The 24,341-nt window shown below is 47.5% G+C and overlaps 1 protein-coding gene across 1 annotated transcript in view; it reads left to right on the top strand.

Moving 5' to 3' along the window:
* Window positions 1-93: 93 nt before the first annotated feature.
* Window positions 94-24,341, top strand: part of NOP14 (NOP14 nucleolar protein) — a 31,818-nt gene continuing 7,570 nt past the window's right edge. The window contains exons 1-14 of the mRNA XM_035113142.2: window positions 94-525; window positions 2,161-2,295; window positions 5,152-5,293; window positions 12,015-12,157; window positions 12,390-12,524; window positions 14,330-14,452; window positions 16,127-16,255; window positions 16,981-17,260; window positions 18,160-18,290; window positions 18,417-18,502; window positions 19,575-19,710; window positions 20,674-20,775; window positions 22,897-23,050; window positions 23,241-23,397. Coding sequence (XP_034969033.2) covers window positions 325-525; window positions 2,161-2,295; window positions 5,152-5,293; window positions 12,015-12,157; window positions 12,390-12,524; window positions 14,330-14,452; window positions 16,127-16,255; window positions 16,981-17,260; window positions 18,160-18,290; window positions 18,417-18,502; window positions 19,575-19,710; window positions 20,674-20,775; window positions 22,897-23,050; window positions 23,241-23,397 — 2,054 coding nt within the window. The 5' untranslated portion in view covers window positions 94-324. The remainder of the gene's footprint in view (window positions 526-2,160; window positions 2,296-5,151; window positions 5,294-12,014; window positions 12,158-12,389; window positions 12,525-14,329; window positions 14,453-16,126; window positions 16,256-16,980; window positions 17,261-18,159; window positions 18,291-18,416; window positions 18,503-19,574; window positions 19,711-20,673; window positions 20,776-22,896; window positions 23,051-23,240; window positions 23,398-24,341) is intronic.

Raw genomic sequence — 24,341 nt, 5'->3', positions numbered from 1 at the left:
CCCGCCCGCCAGCAGGGGGCAAGCGGACTCCCGAAACGCAGTCGTGAAGAATGAAGCGGCAGGGAAGCCGTAAAGACCCCCGCGCGAGGCATTCTGGGATGCGCCGTTCCTTTCTCTCTAAACGGCTTCGACTCTACGGTCCGTTTCCGCCAGAAGAGAGATCTCGCGACACTAGAGAGCGAGAGTTGTCGCGCAGAGGCTCACGTTCGACCCACGGCGTGAGCTGCTGGCTTTCGGGGCTCGTGGGGTTGGGTGAGCTCCGTCGACGGGAGAGAACTGCGGGAGCGCCGCTCCGTGTGAGACGCCGCCGCCGTCGCCGCCGCGATGGGCAAAGCGACCAAGCGGAAGGGGGCCGGTGGTGGCGCCGCGAAGCGGGCTCAGGGCCTCGACGCCGCCGCCGCCCCCTCGGTGTCGAGCAACCCCTTCGAGGTGAAGGTCAACAGGCAGAAGTTCCACATCTTGGGCAGGAAGACGAGGCACGACGTGGGGCTGCCGGGTGTCACGCGCTCTAAGGCCCACAGGAAGGTGAGCCCTTGGCTGCCGCCGTAGACACGTGCCTCCGAAGTTGTGAATATGATGATGATGATGTATTATTAAGTCTGCTCGTCGCTTTATTTTAGCCGTTGCAGCCCGAAGCGACTGACAAACAAACAAAACCCGCAGAGATACGCTAAGACCGGGTTGGTGGGGGGGTGAGATACTGTACATTAAAGATATACCGCCCACTTATAAAAGGCCACATATTGTATAATCGACCTAAGGCCTGTTTATAGAGAAAGGTTTTCGCCAGGCACCTAAAGGGTTATTATGAAGATCCTACCTGGGAAGGGCTTTCCACAAACTGGGAGCCACCACAGAAAAGACCCTCTATCGTGCTGCCACCTTCCAGACCTCAGGCCTCAGATGGTGTGGAGAGGCGGTCCTGAGCATGTGCAAGTACACAGCTAAATTGTTCAATTTCCACATCAATCAAAATAAGATCTAAGAGATACAAAAGTAATATCACTAGCAGCAACAAAACTCCTAAACAACACACCAGCCTCAAAGTGTTCAGCAACCTCATCTGTCATAACTGGTATGGGGCTCACCTACAAGATCACCTGCAATTAGATGGCAAGAGACTCTTGACTGTGCCTCGAGTCTCTGTTGGCTGGGAATGCATGAGGTGTAGATTGTGCTCTTGCTAAATGAATACCTGAAAATGGGGCCAGACAGTTTTGCAACTCTCGATGTCTTGGTATGATGTGGGATACAAATCTTTCAAAGGCGCTTACAAATGACATTAAATTAATTTTAGCAAACGCTATACAGTAAATAATACTGGCATGCTAAAAAAAAACCCATCATGACCTTTGCCATAAGGCAGTTGGTGAAAGAAAGGTGAGGGGGGATTTTGGGGGAGCCTAGTTAAAGCAGGCTTTGTAGTAGTCTTTATCTGCCTTCCCTAACCTGGAATCCTTTTCAGAGGACAGTTGGTGGAAAGTGACCTGGCGGGGAGATGGGACATGTCTAAAAGCAAATTCATATGAGCTAAAGGTAAGAATAGTTCATGTGTTTCCTAACTATGGGACGCGGGTGGCGCTGTGGGTTAAACCACAGAGCCTAGGGCTTGCTGATCAGAAGGTCGGCAGTTCGAATCCCCGCGACGGGGTGAGCGCCCGTTACTCGGTCCCAGCTCCTGCCAACCTAGCAGTTCGAAAGCACGTCAAAAGTGTAAGTAGATAAATAGGTACCGCTACAGCAGGAAGGTAAACCGCGCTTCCGTGTGCTGCTCTGGTTTGCCAGAAGCGGCTTTGTCATGCTGGCCACATGACCTGGAAGCTGTACGCCGGCTCCCTCAGCCAATAATGCGAGATGAGCGCCGCAACCTCAGAGTCTGTCATGACTGGACCTAATGGTCAGGGGTCCCTTTACCTTTCCTAACCAAGCATCACCTAATTTTGCGTCTTGGTCAAGAGGATAATTCAGGCTGGGGAAAACAGTGTGAGAACTAAATACCAGCAGGTGAGCAGCTAAAAAGCCCGAAAACACATTATGTATAAGCAGGTAGCATTGTAATCTAATAACATATGGCTTGTAACATGTTTGGCTATTGCTTATTGGTGCCCTGTTTGAGTAGTATTTGTCTCTGCCTTAATATAGTGGCATTTTGTTTTTCAGCGTATTCAGACTTTGCAGAAAGAATACAAAGAAAAGGAAAAATCCAATGTCTTTAAAGACAAACGTTTTGGGGAATATGATACCAAAATAAGTCCAGAAGAAAAAATGATGAAGAGGTTTGCTTTGGAACAACAGGTAACAAATGAAAATGATTTCAGAAAGTGACTTGGCAACTCTTTAGAAATTTCCTCTTATAAATAAATATTGAATTGAATCAACATTTGAGCTGTATTTTTACTAAGTAATATTATAGCAAAGTTGAAGATATGTTCTAACTTAATTCCACATTTTACTAAGACCAATTTTTTCCACTTCTCCAAGAGGTTTGTAGTTCCCTTTCTCTCTTACCAAACAAAATTTCCAGTAACATTAAACTGTGATCCTATGCACAGTTAATTGAAAGTACCATATATACCTGAGTATAAGTCGAGTTTTTTCAGCCCAAAAAATGGGCTGAAAAAGCCGCCCTAGGCTTATACTCGGGTGAAGCGGGCAGAGGCGGAGAAAGGCACAGGACCGGGAGTTTGGAGACCCCGTCCTATGCCTCCTCTGTGCGAGGTGGTGGGGAGGGAGAAACGGGGGTTCGTTCCTCCCTGCTCACTGCCCCCACATGACGCGCTCTTCCCTCCCCTTGCCCAAGCTAGGAGTGGAAGTGCTGCCATGCAGGGCAAAGGGAGCCGACGAGGCACCGGCTGCTTCTGCGACTCTGCTCCACTCCCCCTTTTTGCCTCTTTAACCCCATCGGGGCTTCCCGCTCACTGGTTCCGAAATGGTGGACTCTCCGAGGCTGGAAGAGGCACGGACACGCCCAGCCCTTATGGGGTTAAAGAGACACGCTTGCTGGACACGAGAGAGGCAGGCGGCTGCGGCAAGAAACAGCAGCTTTTGAGGAGCGAACGAAATGGTGCTGCTGCTGCCGCAGAGGGGGGGACGAGCGGGAGAGGTAGCAGCATCGGCCCCTCCCCGCCCTCCTCCTCCCCGCCACCCTTCGGCTCACCTTCACCTGCGCAGGAGGGCGAGCCGGCAGACGATCCTGCACACTTTCGCCTCAGGGCGCTTTCCGGGTGTGTAAGGGGTGGGGGTGGGGCTCATCTCCCCCTCCCCCAGAAAGAGGGATAGGAGGGTGGTCGAGTGCTCCCCTCCCTCTTTCCTTCCCCTTCCTCAGTTCTCCTGCTGGAAAGGCTGACTCGCTTTTCTATCCTCTTTTCACTCACACACAGACACACAACTGCGTCATTGAAGGCTGTCTCCTCCACACACACACACACCTCCGTTTCATTCAGCTCCTTCATTGCTCTCCTGCTGCAATCCAAACCTGATGGTGGCTTTTTTCTTTTACAGTATTTTTTTCTCTCCTCCCCCACTTTCCCCGTGCTTCTCTCTCTTTCTTTCCATGGGCTATTGTTCTTTTCTTCCCCTCTGCTTTTGTAAATTGTTTTGGATTATAAGCAATTCTTCACCTACTCCAAAATATATTTTAAGGGAGGTGTTGAAAAATAGGCTGTTAATTTAGCACATAAGGCCAACTGGTCATTACTTGTATCATGTGAGAAGGGCAGCAAAAGCGTGTATAAGAAGGAAGAGCAAGGAAGAAACAAGGGAAGAATTGGAAGCTGGCATATGGCTCTTGGTGTTCAGGTAAACGATGGTTAAGCCATCTGAAAGTTTGCTTTCTCTGCAGCAAGGTGGTTTTTATCATTTATTCATTTTGCAGAATTTTGTTGGGTCTGTCTAGCAAATGCCATATGTAAATTAGACATCAAAGTCACTTGAATAACTTAAAATATGTATGTGGATAAGAGTTAAGAGAACTACAGAGCAGAGATTAAGTGAGCAACATGAAGGAAGAGACAGTGTTTCCTGCTGAGGGAAAGGATAATAGGAAAAGCAAAAGTTATAAGCTTTGAAATATTGCTTTTGTTCCTACCGTAAGGTGTATGATGAAATATAAATGTGTTTGACTGCATGCTTTCAGACCATGGGTTTGAGCTTTGCTTGTTTTCACTGTGGATAAACAGCTCACAGTTGCACAGCTATAAAACAAATACCTGATCGAAAAGTGTGTTTTATGAATTGCGTATTGGGCCATTTTACAAGGGTAATTGTTGTTAAAGGTAAAGGTAAAGGGGCCCCTGACCATCAGGTCCAGTCGTGTCCGACTCTGGGGTTGCGGCGCTCATCTCGCTCTATAGGCCGAGGGAGCCGGCGTTTGTCCGCAGACAGCTTCCGGGTCATGTGGCCAGCATGACAAAGCTGCTTCTGGGGAACCAGAGCAGCACACGGAAACGCCGTTTACCTTCCCGCCGGAGCGGTCCCTATTTATCTACTTGCACTTTGATGTGCTTTTGAACTGCTAGGTGGGCAGGAGCTGGGACCGAGCAACAGGAGCTCACCCCGTCACAGGGATTCGAACCGCCGACCTTATGATCAGCAAGCCCTAGACTCTGTGCTTTAACCCACAGCGCCGCCTGGGTCCCAAGGGTAATTGTTTTACAAGGGTAATTGTTGTTATAGTTATACAAAAAAGAAAAGCATCATTTCCACCAAATCGTATTTCAATTAAATAATGAATATGATCTTACATCATTGTTAAATTTGTCCCCCCCCACACACCCACCCAAAAAAGTTGCCTGTCTCTCCAATACCTGTTTTCATAGAATCCATTGCCCGTCAGTCATAGTGCATTTATATGTAATTGCCATATCCCAGATTCTGTAAAACCATTCAGAGGGGAGGAAATCTCCCATCACCTATATGTTGACTTTGACATTTTAGCTGCAGCCAGGAATGTACTTTTCTACATTTACTCTACATACCCTTCTAGATAGAGAACTACTTTCTCTTGATTCCAGGCCTTACCCAGAAGTCTAAGCTTCTTTACTTAACCGAAGTATAGGCACAATATCTCAATGTCTTGACAATGTGGATAGGAATTAACATTTTACCAAAGATCACAAAAAACACTTACTGATTTGTTTTGTTTTGTTACAGAAAAATTATGAAAAGAAAAATATATATAATCTCAATGAAGATGAAGATTTAACCCACTATGGCCATTCTCTAGCAGACATTGAAAAATGTAATGATACTATTGATAGTGACAGCGACACTGAAGAAAGAGGAATGCTCTCAGGTAAGGAGGGTCAAAAAGGCAGAGTGGTACATATGTCCTACTATACGGCAATTGTGTGTTACATAAGGCAGCACATTTTCTATTTATTGCAATGGTGGAGTTTTTCAGATGCAAGTAGCTACAGTTATCCAAAGTGTGATGGAACATGAAACTAAAATTTGGCACATGCTCTAATTTTACACCCATACAGTCATGCCTCGGCTCCTGAATGCCTTGGGAGTCAAACGTTCCAGCTCCCAAATGATCGAAAACCAAAAGTGAGTGTTCTGGTTTTTGAACGTTATTTTGGAAGCTGGGCTTCTGATGGGGCTTCCGCAGCTTCTGATTGGCTGCAGGAGCTTGCTGCAGGCACTCAGAAGCCGCGCTCTGGAAGTTGAACGTTTCGGAAGTCGAACAGATTCCGGAACGGATTCTGTTCAACTTCTGAGGTATGACTGTATTTAAAACTCTACTTTCAGAAGTTAAAATTATAGTGTGATAGCTAACGTAAGTTGAGTAGATCCATTGAAACTAATAGGCTTTAAGTCCATTGATTTCAGTGGGTCTACTTTGCGAAGGAGTAATGACAGATATGATTAAAAATGTCCTGCTTATTTCATTTAGCACAGTCTCTAGAGTTGGAGAAATTTTTGGACATGCCACCTGTCACGGTGGCTGGAGAAGGCTACTTCAGAGTAATGACTCTACACAGCTCTGCATTTTATGGTTTTATTGGTGCTGAGTATTTACAGTGCTAATGGCAGTGCTATTTACAAAGACCCATCTGTTTAGCTTGAATCAGAACCTCCCAGTGGCTTTTGGCGCGTTTTGCGCCAACATAATAACTTGGGGAGACCCATCCTCTTCCCCCGACGCCTTTTGCGAAGTTCCGGAGTTGGGGGGACTGGCCTGCCCCCCTTCCTTTCCCCTTCCTGTCCCACCTGGGACGATGGCTCTCTTTCCCTGCCAGAGCCTTGGAACCCACTTCCCGTTTCCCCACTTGAGCTGGAGCTTTCCTTCTTTTCAGCCTCGCTCGGGTCTGGGCTGGAACTCAGGAGGGGAGGGGCTTCGCGATATCCCTTGCCCCTCACATCCATTCCCCTCCCAGGCCCCCCTTCTCCCCTCCCTAGAGGCTGCTCGGGTGTCAGTGGTGACTGAAAACCTAGAAACTCCGTGCTGTCCAAGCCGGTTGGTGTGAACACCTCCCCCCAGTCCCTCTGTCTCCCTCCTTCCTCCTGTGAAGAGGGAAATCCCAAAAAGTCCGTGGCCTCAGAACTGGTGGGGGTGAAAATCTGCTGCCAGTCCACCTCGTCCTCTGACTGAGTGGACCTCGGAACTGCCCATATCTCCTCCTCCGTGTCCTCAAACTCTGCTTCCCATCTCCATGGTGAACTGCTTTCCCCCTCCTGTGTTTCCTCCTCCTCCCATTCCCGTTCCATGTGCCAGGGCTTGGGCCTGTGTGGGAAGAGGGCGTGGAATTCTTCCACTAAGAATTCCTCCTGTATCTGAGTGGCTGGGATCCACTCATTTTGGGATGGCGGGGCGTCCTCCCATGCCATGAGGTACTCCAGGCCCCCCACCCCCCTTCGTGAATCAAGGATGGCCGTTGCTTCATTGAGTGGCTCCCTGCCTCCACCCTCCCCCCCTCCCTCGGGGGTTTGTGCGCTGTCTCGGAACCTGCTACTTTCCCTGTACGGAGACAGCAGCGATCTATGAAACACTGGGTGTACCCTCATGTCCTCTGGCAGTGCCAGCCTGAATGCCACCGGGTTTACCTGCTGCGTGACCGTGAAGGGGCCCAACCTTCTGGGTGCCAGCTTTTTGCACCTCCCTCTGGTGGGCAGGCCCTCCGAGGACAACCAAACCTTGTCCCCCACCCTGATGACCTCCCCCGGTCGCCTGTGGCGATCTGCCCCCTTCTTGTACGCTTCCTTGGCCCTCTCCAAGTGCTCTCTGAGCTGCTGGTGCACCGTCTCCAGTTCCTCTGCCCAATCCTCTGCCTGTGGGCCCTCCTCCTCCTCCTCCCCCTCCCTCTCCGGGAAAGATCTGAGGTCGCGCCCGTAGTTGGCCTTAAAGGGCGACACCCCTGTGGAGACGTGCACCGCATTGTTGTAGGCAAATTCTGCCAGTGGCAGGCGATCCACCCAGTCCGTTTGCCTCTGGCTGACGTAACATCTCAGGTACTGCTGCAGAATGGCGTTGACCCGCTCCGCCTGTCCATTGGTCTGCGGGTGCCGAGCCGTCGACAAGCTGACCTCCACCTGCAGGAGGTTCATGAGCCGCCGCCAGAACCTGGAAACAAATTGGCGGCCTCTATCCGAAATAACTCTTAAAGGTAATCCATGCAGTCTGAATACGTGGTCAACAAACAGTTTGGCTGTCTCTTCTGCAGAGACCGCCCTGGCACACGGTATAAAATGGCACATTTTGGACATGAGGTCCACCACCACCAACACTGCGGTCTTGCCTCTGGACGACGGCAGGTCGGTGATGAAGTCCATGGACACTACTTCCCACGGCCTGTGCGGTGTGGCTAATGGCTCCAGCAACCCTGCTGGTGGTGCTCTGACCACCTTTGCTCGCTGGCAGGTGTCACAGCCCCTTACATAGTCCCGAACATCCTCCCGCACCCCTGGCCACCAGAAGTGTCTCATGACTAGGTGAGCGGTTTTGTCCCTTCCAAAATGACCCGCCGTCGGGTTGTCGTGCATCTGCTTGAGGACCTTACCTCTGAGCTGGTTGGTGGGCAGGTACAGGGCTCCCCTGTAAAAAAGCAACCCCCTCCTTTCCTCAAAGTCTCTTGCCTGCTCCCTCCCCCCTCGCAGTTCTCTGAAGATGCGGGTGGCAAACTCATCTGCTGCCGTCAGTGCTGTGAGTTCTGCCTCGCTCACCACTGCTGCTCCGCAGGACCATGCCGATGGGGGGAAAATGTACCGGGGTGCTGGTGGCAACTCCTCCTCCATGTACTCTGGCTTGCGGGAGAGGGCATCCGCCCTGACGTTCTGCTCCCCCGGTATGTAGTGGATGGAGAAGTTGAAGTGCGAGAAGAACTCTGCCCACCGTATTTGCCGCTGGTTGAGCACCCTGGCTGTTCTCCAGAACTCCAAGTTCTTGTGGTCCGTGCACACCTGAATGGGATGCTTAGCGCCCAAAAGGAAGTGTCTCCAATGCTGGAACGCAGCGTGGATCGCGAGAAGCTCCTTATCAAACACCGTGTAGTTGCGCTCTGGCTGGGTCAGCTTTCTGGAGAAGAAGGCACAGGGTCTCCACTCTCTGTTGGCATCCAGTTGCAGCAAAATGGCGCCCAAAGCTCTGTCTGAAGCATCGGTTTCAACGCGTAGGGGCGCATCCTGCACCACGTGGAACAGGTTCTGGTCGGAAGCGAACACCCTCTTGAGGCTTTCGAACGCTGCTTGCGCCTCTGGTGTCCACCTGAACTTCTGCTTGCCTCTCAGGCAGTCCGTGATGGGAGCCGTAACGCGAGAGAAGTTCTTGATGAACTTCCTGTAGAAGTTGGCGAAGCCTAGGAGGCGTTGGGCATCTTTGCGCGTCCTGGGGCTGTGCCAGTCCAGGATGGCTTGCACCTTGTCCTTGTCCATCGCTAGGCCCTTGTCTGACAGCTTGTAGCCCAGGAAGTCCACCTCCCTGGTGTGAAACTTGCATTTCTCCAGCTTCACATACAGGTGGTTCTCCTTTAGGCGTTGCAACACCTCCCTGACATCCTTCACATGCTGCTCGGGGTCATTGGAGTATATAAGGATGTCATCCAGGAAGACCAGGCATTTCTTGAAGAGGAGGGACCCCAGGACGTGGTGCATGAAGGCCTGGAAGCATGCTGAGCCCCCTTGCAAACCGAAGGGCATCACCAGATATTCAAAAGAGCCCAGTGGCGTGAACATCGTGGTCTTCCACTCATCGCCTTCCCGGATCCTGATCAAGTTGTACGCCCCCCTCAGGTCGAGCTTGGTGAAAATCTTGCCCCTGCGTGCCGCTGTCAGCAGATCATCCACTCTGGGCATTGGGAAAGCCACCGGTTCCGTCATGGAATTGAGCCGTCTAAAATCCACCACCAGACGGCGCTGTTGCGTGTCTTTCTTGTCCACCCAGAAGACCGGGCTGCCTCCTGCTGCCTTGCTTTCTCTGATGAACCCCCGCTTGAGGTTCTTGTCGATGAACTCCCTCAGATCCTCCAGTTCCTGATCTGACATGGAGTATAGCTTGGCTGGGGGTAGCGTGGCCCCTGGCACCAGGTTGATCTGACAGTCAAAGGACCTGTGTGGGGGTAGGTGGTCGGACTCCGCTTCGCTGAAGACCTCCTGTAGGTCCCAGTACGGTTTGGGTATTGCCTCACCCCCTGTGATGTGCATGGTGGCCACTGTGGCGATGGGAGGCCCCTCCCCTGGTTGGCGCTGCATGCAATGTTCCAGACAAAAGTCCGATCCAAACGTGATGCATCTCTGGTGCCAACTGATGGAGGGGTCATGGCGCGCCAGCCAGCTCATGCCTAAGACGATGGGGGGGTCGGAAATGGTGGTGACATTGAATGCCAGTGTCTCTGAGTGTCGCCCCACCGCCATTCTCATGGGGGGGGGTCTGGTGGGTGATGGCCCCCCCCCAGCAACTCCCTGCCGTCAATGGTGGAGACGTGCAGGGGGAAGTCCAGCTGCAGAAGTTGGATTTGGTGCTCTTCTGCAAAGTTTCTCGAGAAGAAGTTCGCCGAGGCACCACTGTCAATTAACGCGAGTACCGTCAGGGGATAGCCATTTGGGAGCGTTAGCGTCACTTCTAGAACCACCCCTGCCCTGGGGGGGGGGTGGGCTGTCGCTGCTCCTCGCTGTGCGGGTGGGCGGGTTGGGGCCGGTTAGTGCTAACTGTGCCTGGCTGCTGCCCCGTGTCTCCTGCAGCCAGGCTGTCTCGTTTCCCTGCTGTGGTGCTGCTTCAGTGGGGGAAGGCACAACCGTTCCCGCCCTTCCTTGCCACTCCCTGCGATGAGGGCAGTCCCTGACGCGATGCTGGGGGGAGTTGCAGAGAAAGCAATTCCCGCCTCTTCCCTCCTTGCGTCTTGGCGTCGCCGGGGTTTGAAAAGCCCGCGCGCGCGCTCCACCGATCTCCATCGGTTCCGGCTCTGAGCTCGGTCTGGGCGGGACTAGGGGTGGGCCCTGGGGTGGGGTTTGGTAATGTGGTCTGTCCTTGGAGCGTGGGAACCAAGGCTTTGCTGCGCGCGTCGTTTGTTTGTCATTCCATCTGGATTCCTGTCTCACCCCCACCGCTAGCGCCGCTTTGCTTAACTCATCCATCGTCCGCAGTTTCGGACCTCTCGCTAGTTCATCCTTAACGTCTGAGTGCAACCCCAGGTAGAAGGCTGATTTCACTGGCTCACTGTGCAAATCCCACCCCAGTTTGTGCACTAGCATGGTGAATCTCGCCCAGTAGTCTCGAACTGTCGATTTCCCTTGTGTTAAGTTGTGAAGCTGCTCTTTTGTGGCTTCCATCTCCGAATCACTAGCATACATGATTTTTAACGCTCCTAAGAAGAGTTTTGCATTCTTTATGCAATTATTTTTTTGCGCGATGAGCGGTCTGACCCATTCTCTGGCGGCCCCCGTCAAATGCTCTATGATAAAGGAGACTCTGTGCGCGTCATCTGGGAACTCTGCCGCATGCAGTTCCAGCGCATAATTTATTTCCGTCTCAAAGCCTAGGTACTCTCTCGGGTCGCCGCTAAACTTGGTGACTAGGCTCTGTCCCCTCCTCACTTGGACTAGCTGGGGCTGGGGCACCCCCCCACCTCTTGCAGCCTTTTCCTCATCCAGTTTTTTCTGTAACTCCACCACCATCACCCTGAGTTGCTTCTCAGTCTCATCTTTCGCTCTCACCTGCTCTGCCAGTTTGTTCAGCTCCTCCCGCGTTGCTTGTGCTTCTTCCTGAGCTGCAAGTAATTGCTGGTGTGCCTGCGTTGCCAGGGTCTGTGCGTTCCGCAATTCCTGTGCTGTGGCCTCGGCTTCCAGCCTCCACTGCTCAGCTTCTTGCGCACTCATCGCTGCCGCTCCAAAGTAGCCAGAAAGACTGGGAGGTTGCTGTCACGGTGGCTGGAGAAGGCTACTTCAGAGTAACGACTCTACACAGCTCTGCATTTTATGGTTTTATTGGTGCTGAGTATTTACAGTGCTAATGGCAGTGCTATTTACAAAGACCCATCTGTTTAGCTTGAATCAGAACCTCCCAGTGGCTTTTGGCGCGTTTTGCGCCAACATAATAACTTGGGGAGACCCATCCTCTTCCCCCGACGCCTTTTGCGAAGTTCCGGAGTTGGGGGGACTGGCCTGCCCCCCTTCCTTTCCCCTTCCTGTCCCACCTGGGACGATGGCTCTCTTTCCCTGCCAGAGCCTTGGAACCCACTTCCCGTTTCCCCACTTGAGCTGGAGCTTTCCTTCTTTTCAGCCTCGCTCGGGTCTGGGCTGGAACTCAGGAGGGGAGGGGCTTCGCGATATCCCTTGCCCCTCACACCACCCCTAGAGATGCCATGTAAAACTCCTTAGTGTTTCCTAGGACACAGAAAAAATATCCTTGGGTTCTTAGCAAACATTGCTGGCTTAGTTGGTACTTTTGCAGTGGAATTCTAACCATGTTTACTCAGATGTAAGCACTATTGAATTCAATAGAGCTTCTTCTCCAATAAATGGGGTTAGGATTGAAGCCTCAGTTGACCTTTTCCTAAGCAGCTTCATTCTTTCATTTCTAGCGGAATTAACAGCTGCTCACTTTGGAGGTGGTGGACTTCTCTGCAAGAAAGCCATCACAGGGAAGGAAAACGAAGAAGATAAAAAACCTAAGTCACGGAAGGAGCTCATTGAAGAACTGATAGCAAAATCCAAACAGGAAAGGGTAAACTCTGGGTTTTTTGTACTAAATCTGAATTCCTTTGAAATTAAAAAATGAAATAAAACAAGCAATGTTAACCAATATGTGCCATTTTCTGTGAGATGCAGTGTTCAATTTGGTTCTGTCTTGGCTGTGTACAATTTCAGTTTCTCTTGGTTTTCAAGAGAGGAGTTTGCACATTAAAGACTAGCTGTATGATAGACCATTTACCACAATTGTTCTTTTTTCTATTTAGAGGGAGCGGCAAACACAGAGGGAAAATACTTTGGAGCTTACAGACAAACTTAACAATGATTGGAAGGAGGTTCAAGGCTTTCTGTTCCACAAGAGCCCAAAGCTGGAAAGACAAAATCAAGAGGAAAAGCTCAAGGTAAACCTTATTTTACTTGCTATCCAGTTTTACTTCAAATTCCTGTATGGAATTAAAGAGAAAAACTGAAGCTTTGTGAATTTTAGTGGTACTCTCTTAGCATGCTTCCCTGCTCTTTCTTAACGTCCTGTGCATTTAGGTGATAGTCTAGATTCTGCTTTGCCACGTCCTCCTCTCTCCAGGCTCCGTAAATCTGGATCTTCCTTATTTATCTAAAGCCTTTTTACTCTTATTCAGTCAAAAATTCTAAATTATATTGCAGATGAATTTTTAAAAAAGACAGTCTCTGCCCTCAGGATTACAATCTAAAACACACACACACAATATTGAAGGGAGGAGAAAAAAAGGGATAAACTTGGGCACCAGTTCTTAAAGCTAAAGTTTTTAAATAACCATCTGGTATGGAAACAGTTCAAGTAGCTTGATGGAATGGCAGTTGCTAGGTGACAGTAGATGGATAGTCGGAGGCATCTGGTGTGTCAGCTAATGGAATAGCCCACCCTCCCTTCTCAGAAATTCCAAGTGTTAAGGTACCTGTCTCTGAAGGCATTCAGTCTGTTACAGATAAAATCAAGTGTTTGTTCTTGTGTCCTTCAAAAAAAGTGAAGAGTGCAGGCCGCCAACTTGTGCATTCTTGTAGATGATTCTCAACTGTTTCAGTGGTGGACGTGTAAGTAGGTAAGCTTGCAATCCAATCCGCACCTAGTAAGTCCCATGGAACACAAAGGGGTTTACTTCCACATAGACATGTATAGGATTCCATTGCAAACTAATGAGATGTTCGTGAGTCCTGTCTGGGTCTAGGCAGCTATTTGCAGTGTCATATGTCATATGTACACTGCCTTAGATTCCATGACAGAAGAAAGGTGGGAAGTAAATGTAAGAAAAATTGTAATGGTGTTATAATGCTTCCTGGTTTGGGAGTTAAAATAGATGTTAATGAAATACTTCAAGGTTTTTAATGCAAACTTTTATGCCAAAGAAATGGAAGTTGCTCCCAGTTCCAGTCACCACACAGAAAAAGGTTCAGATAGTTTACTGTTGCAGAAGATAAGGCTCAGTAAACCAGTTCTGGATGTAGATATTTACAGCTTGTAGGCTTTATATATACAGATACATGCAAGTACAGGATATCCCCGTTGCTCTAAATAAGTTCAGTAATTCAAGATGTAACACTGGACAAAAGTAACATTGACTAACAGACTAGCTGCAGACTAACAGATTGACACCTGAAACTATTGAATTAGCTGATACAACATTAATCACAGATATGGTTGTTGCCCTGGGCATTACCATAGCAACTGGCTTGGCTGACCATGCACCTTGAATTAGCTCATCCATGGGGTAGTTTACACTCATAAAGGAAATTAACCCTTTCTCATGTCCAGTTTCTTCAACATACTGTTGGAGCTGCATGCCTCTGAATACAGTGGTACCTCTGGTTGCAGTCACGATCCGTTCCAGGGTGTCGTTCGCACCCCGAAAAGTCCATAACCAGAGCGGCGCTTCTGCACATGCGCGCACGGCGAAACCCAGAAGTAAACACTTCCGGGTTTGCCGCGTTCTTAACCCGAAAAAAATGCAACATGAAGGGTTTGCAAGAAGAGGTTGGGGAGAGCACTGTTTCACTTGGGTGGGTCCTGCTCGTGAGTTTCCCACATGTGTCTGGTTGGCCACTGTGAGAGCATGCGGCTGGACTAGATGGGCCTTTGGCCTGAACCAGCAGGGCTACTCTTAGGTTCGTATTGTAGAGCACAGCACAATGACTGTTACTGTTACTGTTTGTGATTATTTTTTTCCCACAGCCTGATGAATATGATATGATAGTTCGGGAGCTTGGGTTTGAAATGAAGGCACAACCCTCTGGTAGGATGAAAACAGAAGAAGAGTTAGCAAAGGAAGAGCAAACGAGACTCCTCCAATTAGAGGTATGATGTTTGTGTATTGTGTTCCACATAATAATAAACTGTTTTCAGTGACTGTGAATATACAAGGTGCCATAAATATCCATGAAATATTTTTACTTGAAATAGCTGAAGAATTTTCTCCTACCATATATACCTGCCCAGACCTGGAGACCTTCACTGCAGTCCCTTCTCTGGGTCCCCCTGCCAGCTGAGGCTGGACAAGTAACCACTAAAGACAACATTCTTCCCAGGAGTGCCTTCCCCAGAGAGGCTTACCTGGCACCTACATTGTCTAGTTTACGCTACGTGAAACCTTTTAACACTCCCAGGCCTTTTAATTCTAGCTTCATTTTAGTTCATTTTAGATCTGGACACTTAACTTGTTTTTCTCCCTTTGCTGCTTCTTGAGTTGGTTTTTACATGGATTTTAGGCATTTTAACACTGTTTGGTTTGGTTTTATGCTAAGTTCTGAGTTTTTATGTAACTGGATTTGAAGTTGTTTTATTGAATTGTATTTTGTGTATTTTATTGATCATTTGTAAACCACACGGATTTTGATTAGGGGAGGCCTGGATATTGAATACATAAATATCAAATTTTCTTTGCACAATTTTAGAGCCAGAGTGCTATAGTGGTTTAGAGTGTTTGGTTTAGACTTCAGATTGACCTTAAACTAGTCTAACCTACATCTTAACCACAGGATGGTTATAAGGATAAAATTGGGGTATTCTGTCCTGAATGTTTTGGACAAGATACAAATGTAATCAACAGATTATGCATGTTTTATGTTAAATTTGATTCATGTAGATCTTAATTTACTGGAATAATCAGTTCCAACCTGGCCAAGTTGATCTGAAAGGCTCTTTCCCCAAACTCTGCCCATCAGCTGATGTTCCCAGCTTATATCAGCTGATGGAGGACTAATGAAGGTCCGTCCTGTTGCGTGCTCTTCTGCCAGCTTGGTCCCTGCTGGTGAAGCAGACTCCTGCAGCAGGAGGATTGAACCTGCTGGGTGCTGCTTCTCCAGTGTGTTCCTGGTGAAGCAGTTTCATCCCCATACCCTGTTGGACAATTTTGTTGGATGGGGATTGTCCACCTGTCAGTAACCTGGCATTGTCATGACATTAGATGCTTGACAGAAAGATTGCCTCATAGGGTAAAGATAAAGGCACCCCTGACCATCAGGTCCAGTTGTGTCCGACTCTGGGGTTGCGGTGCTCATCTTGCTCTATAGGCCGAGGGAGCCGGCGTTTGTCCGCAGACAGCTTCTGGGTCATGTGGCCAGCATGATGCTTCTGGCGAACCAGAGCAGTGCACGGAAACGCCGTTTACCTTCCCGCCGCCGGAGCGGTCCCTATTTATCTACTTGCACTTTGATGTGCTTTCGAACTGCTAGGTGGGCAGGAGCTGGGACCGAGCAACGGGAGCTCACCCCGTTGCAGGGATTCGAACCGCCAACCTTCTGATCAGCAAGCCTAGACTCTGTGGTTTAACCCACAGCGCCACCTGGGTCCCACCTCATGGGGTGGGGACATATAAAGATCTGGCTTACTGTACCAAAATTGTTCCCCATCACTGACAAATATAAATGCCTCCATCATTAATTGAATGCTGGCACCATTGTAGCAAAATGATAATGATAAAAATGAGACTAGCTGTTAATGTTATTGTTCTCAACATATTTTACATTGCAGGCTGACAGATTACGGCGGATGCATGGAGATGAGCCTGAGAAAGAAAAGAAACTCAAGCACATATCAGCTGATGATTTGGTAGATGGATTCCTCCTTGATAAAGATGACAGGCGTATGCTTTCTTATAAGGTACATGTTTTTTCATTTGAGTTTTTAAAGAAGCTGAAACAAAAAGATCACAATCCAGCCATGCCAACCTTGGGAGCCAATTGCAGAGGCCTTCAAATTACTTTGAAGACTAGGTATGCAACATTGCTGGCACATGAATTTAAATCCCTTGTAGTTGTACAGCTGGTCATGGTGGTGCACTGGGAAGTCTGCTTTCTCCCCCAGCCTGACACCCTGTATCTTGGACCCATCCCATTCAGTAATACTCCCAGTGGGAGTCATAGAGGGATGGTCTGACCAGAGATAGTCTGTGGCTCAAGAGGAATGGAGCTATTGTTTCTTTTGGGGCAGTGCTCTATTGCACCCTAGCAGCTGGACCACTGAATGGAAGCAAGTAGGGAGAACTGAGAAGTTGTTTTGCTGTCAATTCTCCCCCTACTATTTCATCAGAGTGGTCCTGGACCTGCCTATTTTGCTGTGGACACTTTCTTTGTTGTTGACTGTACTATTTTTTAGCTATGTCAGTCGCAACTGCTCCTAGGGAGAGAGTAAGTGGGGAGGCATTTTCTGAGCCATACTCTTTGCCAGGTTTTTCTTCTCAAAGGTTTTTCCCTCCCCATAGTTTGCAGGGAGATCATCCCCAGAGTCTCCACCAGTCAAACAAGTAGGAGACTTCACTGAGAAGCAACCTCTGCTTTAATGCCTAAAGATTTCCGCTGATTAATATAATTCAACCTATTAAATAGGATGGCAAGCTGAATATTGACGATGATAAAGACCAGGAAGAGAGTGTGGAGAGAGAAGAAGGCAGTAGTGATGGAGAGGAAAGTGATGAAGAAGCTGTGACTGGTGCTGATGATATTGACGATATTGACAGCGCCTCTGATTTTGAAACTGAAGAGGAAGCCATTGCTAGTGAAGAACAGAAAAGGGGAAGGGGGGAAGGAAGCAAGGATGAATTGCATACGAAGAAGCAAGATGCCAAAAGAGAAGCTGCAAAACTGGAGGTGCCATATTTGTTTGCTGGTAGGAAGAAACATCTGTATTCAAATTGCATTATGTACTTTCTGTAGAGGAGAGCACTGCTTCTAGTTCACTGGTAGAATATAGTGTGGTCTGGTTTTTCAGAAAAAACATCATCTAAAACATGATAAAATAATCTCTTGAAAGTTCAAATCTTAAACAGCATTTACATTGCTGCCTTCTGGTTTAACCACAAAACATGGGGGAAATGTGGAATTTGGCCTGTTAGATGCCTAAGAAAGAGGAGGAACAGTGGCACTTATGTCAGAATCGGAGGAAACACCAGGGGCAGGACTACGAAAGTGAGCTAACTACCACCTTCTGATTACTAAAGCCATCTCTGCATTAGGCTTGTGCTCTCCTGAACCACACCCAGTTGAGTAAACCTCAAAGGGTGTTTCTGTTCTTGAATGAGTCCCACTCATTCAATCTGATGCTCTCTGAGTGGTTGGCACTTTTCACAAGCAAAAAATCGAGTGGTAGTGCTCTGAGCTTTTAAAACCTAAAACAGTTTTTTATGCATGTCATTAAAATTGCTGAAGTGGATTGTATCACTTAATTTCCAACATTCTCCTGCATAAAGATGATGATGCCATATTAAAACAACCTGATGAGGGGGGAAAGCAGGTGCAGCATGACGAAGAGACTTGGAGGTAGCCTTCAGGGTTACCTCTGTTTTTTCAGTTTTAGCCAGAGCCAGCTCAAGTAATTATCACACCTTACTTAGCTGTCCAGAGAACAGGAATTCCTGAAAGGTGCCACTCTGGATCCCATATTCTTTAGCTTCAGGGCAAAGGGAAATTTTAGTCTTTGTTTTGTAATCATAGTGCAATTTTTCTATGGCATATTGTTTGAGCTTTGTTGCGTGTAAGCTAGCTATATGTTTTTTATTTTTACAATAGCTCCAGAATCTTATGAGCAACTTGAAGCTGAATTGTTGGGAAGAACGACAGAAGAACAACTGCTTGTAATTGAACGAATTCGGAAGTCTAATCATCCAAGCCTTGCAATGGGAAACAAAGCAAAGTTAGAGGTATGTTTTTGTGATTATGTACGTTATTCACACATCAATATGGGGGGGGGCAGTTTTTGCTAATTGAAAGGAACAAAGTACTTTGCATTCCAGAGTTCATTTACTTTTTAAAAACTTATCCTGTAGAAACTGTTTGAATTCCTTCTGGAGTATGTTGGGAAGCTGGCACGTCAGACGCCTCCGGATCTGAAAACTGTTGATAAGTTGGTAATGTAAGTATAATATATTTTTATTTCAATGTAAATTGTCTCCAGCACACACAAATTTTATTGTATTTGCTGCTCTTTTTGCTGACACAAATTCACTCCCTGTGCTTTGCTTAGCTGTACCAGACCTAAGGTTAGTTTCAGCCAGTTTGTCAACTAGTTTTTAAATTTTGGTTTAAAACAGGCACCCCCAAACTTCGGCCCTCCAGATGTTTTGGACTACAATTCCCATCTTCCCCGACCACTGGTCCTGTTAGCTAGGGATCATGGGAGTTGTAGCCCAAAATATCTGGAGGGCCGCAGTTTGGGGATGCCTGGTTTAAAAGATAGGCATGGCTTGCAGCTGTGCAGATGTAATGCTCTCTATGTTAGGCTATCCCTCAGCTTGGCCCAGGAACTGCAGCCAATGTAAAATCTGGCTGTTTGGCTGTTCACTGAGGCAGACTATTGCCATCATGTTACCCTGCTCTTGAGAAAAATGCATTGGCTGCTAGTTGGCTACCAAGCTATGTTCAAGGTGCTGAAACTAGTATACAAAGTCCTAGGCATTTCAGGACCAGAATCCCTAAAAGTCATCCTTTATATGTCCAGCTGATCACTGACTCTAGACAGAAGATCAGTGTAGCAGCTACCTAAATATTATGAAAATGAAATTTGCAATCATTTTATGGGCTCCATAGGGAGAAAGGACAGGATAGAAATATAATAAAGAAATTATGCAAATAGAGACTATGGTTCCTGGCTGCTACTGGAAGCACTCATCTCCCCCGCCCCACTCCAAAAAGTAAAAATATGAACAGACAAAGGAGCTCCCATACCTCACTGTAATGTGTCATGCCTTTTTGATCTGTAGTACTGACCTATGAGGTATTGATGTCCATGTTTTGACATGTGGGAAATCGTCCCATTTTCAGACTCTTCTAGTGACAAAGTGCTGTAGACTATGAATATGTCTGTTTTCTAAGTCACTGAGAAATACTGTAATTTTTTTGGCTGTAAACAATAGTTCATTCTTCTTTTGGAATTAAAAGGGCATTAAATGTTGTTCTTAAATCTGACTTGAGCTTCTTCTTAACAGGCCCTTGTATGATCTTTGCCAGATGTTCCCTAAAGCTGCAAGTAATCATGTTAAACGTGTCCTTCAAGATGCTACTCATGACATGGAAGAAATTCTAGCAGTGAAAAGTCATGCGGCGTTTCCAGAGTTAGATATGGTATATCTTTTTGTTGGAGGTCCTACCTGAAATATTAACAGCATATATTATTATTATTATTATTATTATTATTATTATTATTATTATTATTTATACCCCGCCCATCTGGCCGGGTCTCCCCAGCCACTCTGGGCGGCTTCCAACAGAAGAATAAAACACAATATCTATTAAACATTAAAAGCCTCCCTGAACAGGGAGAATAGAGACATGCACAAATTTTACAGTATTTGTGAACCGCCCTGAGATCTAGGGGTATAGGGCAGCATACAAATTTAAGAAATAATAATAAAAAATAGTGATTTCTTAAGACAAGTTGACTTCTTTTAGTATAATGTACATAAACATATGGATGTTCTATGGTATAGTGCAGGGGTCAGCAACCTAAGCCCCATGGGCCAGAAGCGGCCCACGGAGGTTGTTTGACCAGCCCATGAGCCGCCCCTGAACCAAGCCACCCACTTGCGCACTGCGCTAAACCGGCACAGCGCAGGGACTTGCTTCTGTGGCGCCAAAAATTGCAGCTGCGCATGCGCAACTACTGAAAATCGCGGACGCGCACGTGCAATCCAGCCCAAGCAAGATAAACCTTGCTGACCCCTGATACAGCGTTTATAACACATTCCCTTGAATGTCCAGTGACTTCAAATGAGTTTAACCCTCATGCACCATGAAACTTGGGGACCTATCAGCTGCTTCTGAGCGGCTAGGTCTTGTGGTATTTTAGCAATTTATGAAACTGGAACTGCAGGGAGCAGATGTAGAAAACTGTTGCTTCACTTGAGCCATTTCTTTTCTGCATGGTTACATGGCTGCAGTGACAGGGCAACGGAATCCACAAAAACAGCTCAAGCTCCCTGCTGCGAGGGCAATGCGAAATGGGGCGTGAACATCCCCTTAGATAGCTTGCTGAGCAGTTGGTAATGTAATTTACCACTGTTACTGACTGAATATTTTTCCTTTCAGCTTATATACTTGAAAATTATTGCAGTACTTTTTCCAACCTCTGATTTCTGGCATCCGGTGGTAACACCGTGTTTGGTTTATATGAGCCAGCTACTCACAAAGGTATGTCCACAATATTGTTAATGACACAGATCTTTCTATAATAACCTAGTTGAAATGTGTAAAGATTTCCATTGAAACTGCAGTTAGGCATCTAAAAGAAGATGAAACCACTTGACTGTGTGCAAAGTTACCATCTTTGTAAATGCACTTGACTATATACAGAGACCATCTGCCTAAAGTTCTTATATCATTCCTTCCTCTTGGAGGACATAATTTGAGGTTGAACTTCCCTGAACACCATAAGACCAGGGGCGTAGCAAGGGAGGGGCGATGGGGTCGGGGCACCCCGGGCTCCACCGACTACGGCCCCGCTACGCAGCGGAGCGGAGCCTCTGGCAAACATCCCCAGCACCGCACAGGGACACAGCTGCTGCGGGGATGAAGCCGCTGCAGCTGTGAGCGGAGGATCCCGGGTGGTAGCATCCCCGCATGGCGCCGGGGACGCCCGCCCGTGGCTCTGCTGCGTAGCATGCATGCACAGAGCCGCCGTGCACGGCGCATACATCACACACTTCCTGTGCATGCGTTGTGCACGGCGATGCCCTGCCCCCGGTGCTGCCCCGGGCCGTGGAAAGTCTTCGTCCGCCCCTGCACAGTACCTTTCCACTACCTGAGTTTAGTGGCCGTAGTGGAAAATGGGGTGAATGGTGCAGGGATTGTAATTTTGTGCAGAGCTGAACCCGTTCTGAGATACGGTAAATGAGCAAGTGCAGAAAGGCAAATTATAATAACTTCACAGCTATCTCTCTGCATAGTTTTAGGGCTTCAAGTCAGAATGTCAGGACAATCTATGTGTGTGCATATGTATGGGAAAAGAGACCACTACAATGCAGGATTGTTCCGACCAAGAATGGGGAGTTAAAGCAATTTATAGCATTTATAAGGGACGCGGGTGGCACTGTGGTCGAAACCACAGAGCCTAGGGCTTGCCGATCGGAAGGTCGGCAGTTCGAATCCCCACGATGGGGTGAGCTCCCGTTGCTTGGTCCCTGCTCCTGTCAACCTAGCAGTTCAAAAGAACGTCAAAGTGCAAGTAGATAAATAGGTGCCGCTCCGGCGGGAAGGTAAACGGCATTTCCGTGCGCTGCTCTGGTTCATACTGACTAAGGAAGCTGTACGCCGGCTCCCTCAGCCAGTAAAGCGAGATGAGCGCCGCAACCCCAGAGTCGTCGGCGAGTGAACCTAACGGTCAGGGGTCCCTTTACCTTTTACTATAGCATTTATTTATAGCATTTATATGTGCCCCTTTATAAAAAAAACAAGATGTATGCAGATCTCGCTTTCCAGAGCTCTTATGCCAGACCTGTAGTGTTGCTGTCACAGATCATTCAAGTCCATTCTGCTGAGGTTACATACATTTTATTCTATAGCCACATCACCACATAATCAAGTATTCGGGCTTGATTGCCAAGAGTTACTTGATTCCACATTCTGTACTGTGTGTAAAGCTGTGGTGTACTGCCTCATCTTCCCTCATAACTTTCGAAGGCTGCAAAATTACCTTCCTCTTGCGCATGCATGGACCCATGACGCTTGGGGGTTCCGCCCCGCACCCACCCCCATAAGTCAGTGAGCCGCATATAAGTGCACCACACCCTGTTCCTCCCTCTTACAGGTCCAAAAGGACCCACATGTTGTTGATTGCCCATTGGATGCGGCTAAAATGGTCGCCTCCTGCACAGGAATTATAGGCTGGCTTTTGGCAGGGAGTTTCCACCCAGCTGCCAATTCCAAGTTACATGTGAAAGCAGTCTTGGCTTCTAGTAGACGTTGGAACTTTTATTTTTCAGGACTTATTTTGTAAAGGTGGACATTAATACAGTCCAACAAGAGTTTGTGAGACATCTTATAATTTATTGGTTACCTCTGCTTGTGTTCACCTCCAGTTACGTATCCTTTGGGATACGTACGTGGCAAACCCAGAAGTATTTTTCCAAGTTTCGCTGCATGTGCAGAAGCAGCACCTCGGTTGCAAATTCCTCGGGATGTGGTCGGAGTTCCGGAACGAATCCTGTTTGCAACTGGAGGTACCACTGTACTGATAACCTGCTAACTGAGACTAATTAGAATAAATAGTTGGTTTTCTGTGTTTAATAATTGCGTGTGCTATTTTTTCTTTAGTGCGCAGTAACAACAGTGCAAGATGTCGTTAAAGGATTGTTCGTGTGCTGTCTCTTCCTAGAATATATATCCTTGTCCCGAAGATTCATCCCAGAACTTGTCAATTTTCTCCTGGGAGTTCTTTACATGGCTATACCAAAAAAAGAAGTTCAAGGTATGGTTATTGGGGAGAATATGCATAAATGTTCTCTCTATCTCTTCCCTCCCTCCCCCCTTCTGAGTCTAGTTGGTTTAGTGCATTGGGATTTTTTTAGAATTCTGTCTCTCAATATTTTGAAATTTATCCTACTGTAAGATATTCAGCGATATTAAAACTAATCGCTGAGTGTGTTCTTATCTTCCAGATTATCCCTTGGTACATCCTTTTGTGTCACTAGGAAAACGCTCAGACTTACTTGTTGTCACTGACAAAGCAGATGCAGATACCTGGCAAAAACAACACCTTCCACTCCATATTATGACTAGATATAAAGACGACAGAACAGGCATGAATCATCTACGGTATGCTAGAATGTGTTCCTGCTGATATAGATCCAGTGCATAAATATTTAGTATAAAAGAACTGTATTTTATGTGCCTTAGCAACAGACACAGAATCATATTGTGGGCAAAATATTTCACCTTGCCTTTAGGAAATTGGTTAGTGGTAGCTGAATAAACTACTACGAAGCATTCTAATATCAAGCAAATCAGAAGAAATAGTCCTTTCATAGTCTTCAGAGACTAGAGAGTGCAGCCTTGCAGCTGTTGGAGAGTAAAAGCTGTCTGCAGATGAATTCCGCTGCTGCTCAAGACAGCTTCAGTCCCATTGTTCACAGACACATATGTGTTTGAAAAACCTCAGAGCTCATCTTGTCCAGCCCCCATACCAGCTGCAGGAAATGTGGGGCAGGAAGTTCCATGGGGACATCCCTTGGGGATAATGTGTGCAGACCCAGAAATAGGGCTACAGGGTGCTACTTAGAGGAACGTCTTCCTCGTTGCTTAGTGCCCTCAGGTGTGATGAGGAACAACAACCACACGTAATTTCTTCTCCCTGCTGACCTCAGCCTTCCCATGATAAAGATGTAGAAGATGCAGACTTTGATAGCAAGGGGCAAGCAGTCCTATACTAATGCTTAGAGTCCCCAAGACCCAGGGAGGTTGAGTGAAATGTAATGTGATAATAGTTTAAATAGACCTGATAAAGCATGGAGTTTGTATGTAAGGGCTTACTGGCACTGCAAGATTTTGGGCCAGTCACTACCTTTTAGCATGCCCACAGAGGGCATGTATGCCCTACAGGGCTCCTTGGCTGAAGAACAGAAATTTAAAAGTAGCAGTGTGCATTTTTGTCTCTCCTTACCAGTCAGACAGCTCTAAGCACTTCAAGACTTTACAGTGGGTTGGGGAAACCGTCAATTGTGCTGCAGCTTTTCTCATTTAATTGTGGGGCAGAAGTAGAT

Source organism: Zootoca vivipara, chromosome 9 (genome assembly GCF_963506605.1).
Source record: "Zootoca vivipara chromosome 9, rZooViv1.1, whole genome shotgun sequence".
In the NCBI taxonomy this organism is placed as follows: Eukaryota; Metazoa; Chordata; class Lepidosauria; order Squamata; family Lacertidae; genus Zootoca; species Zootoca vivipara.
Note: the sequence above shows the minus strand (reverse complement) of the source record. Positions and strands in the feature narration are given on the sequence as shown.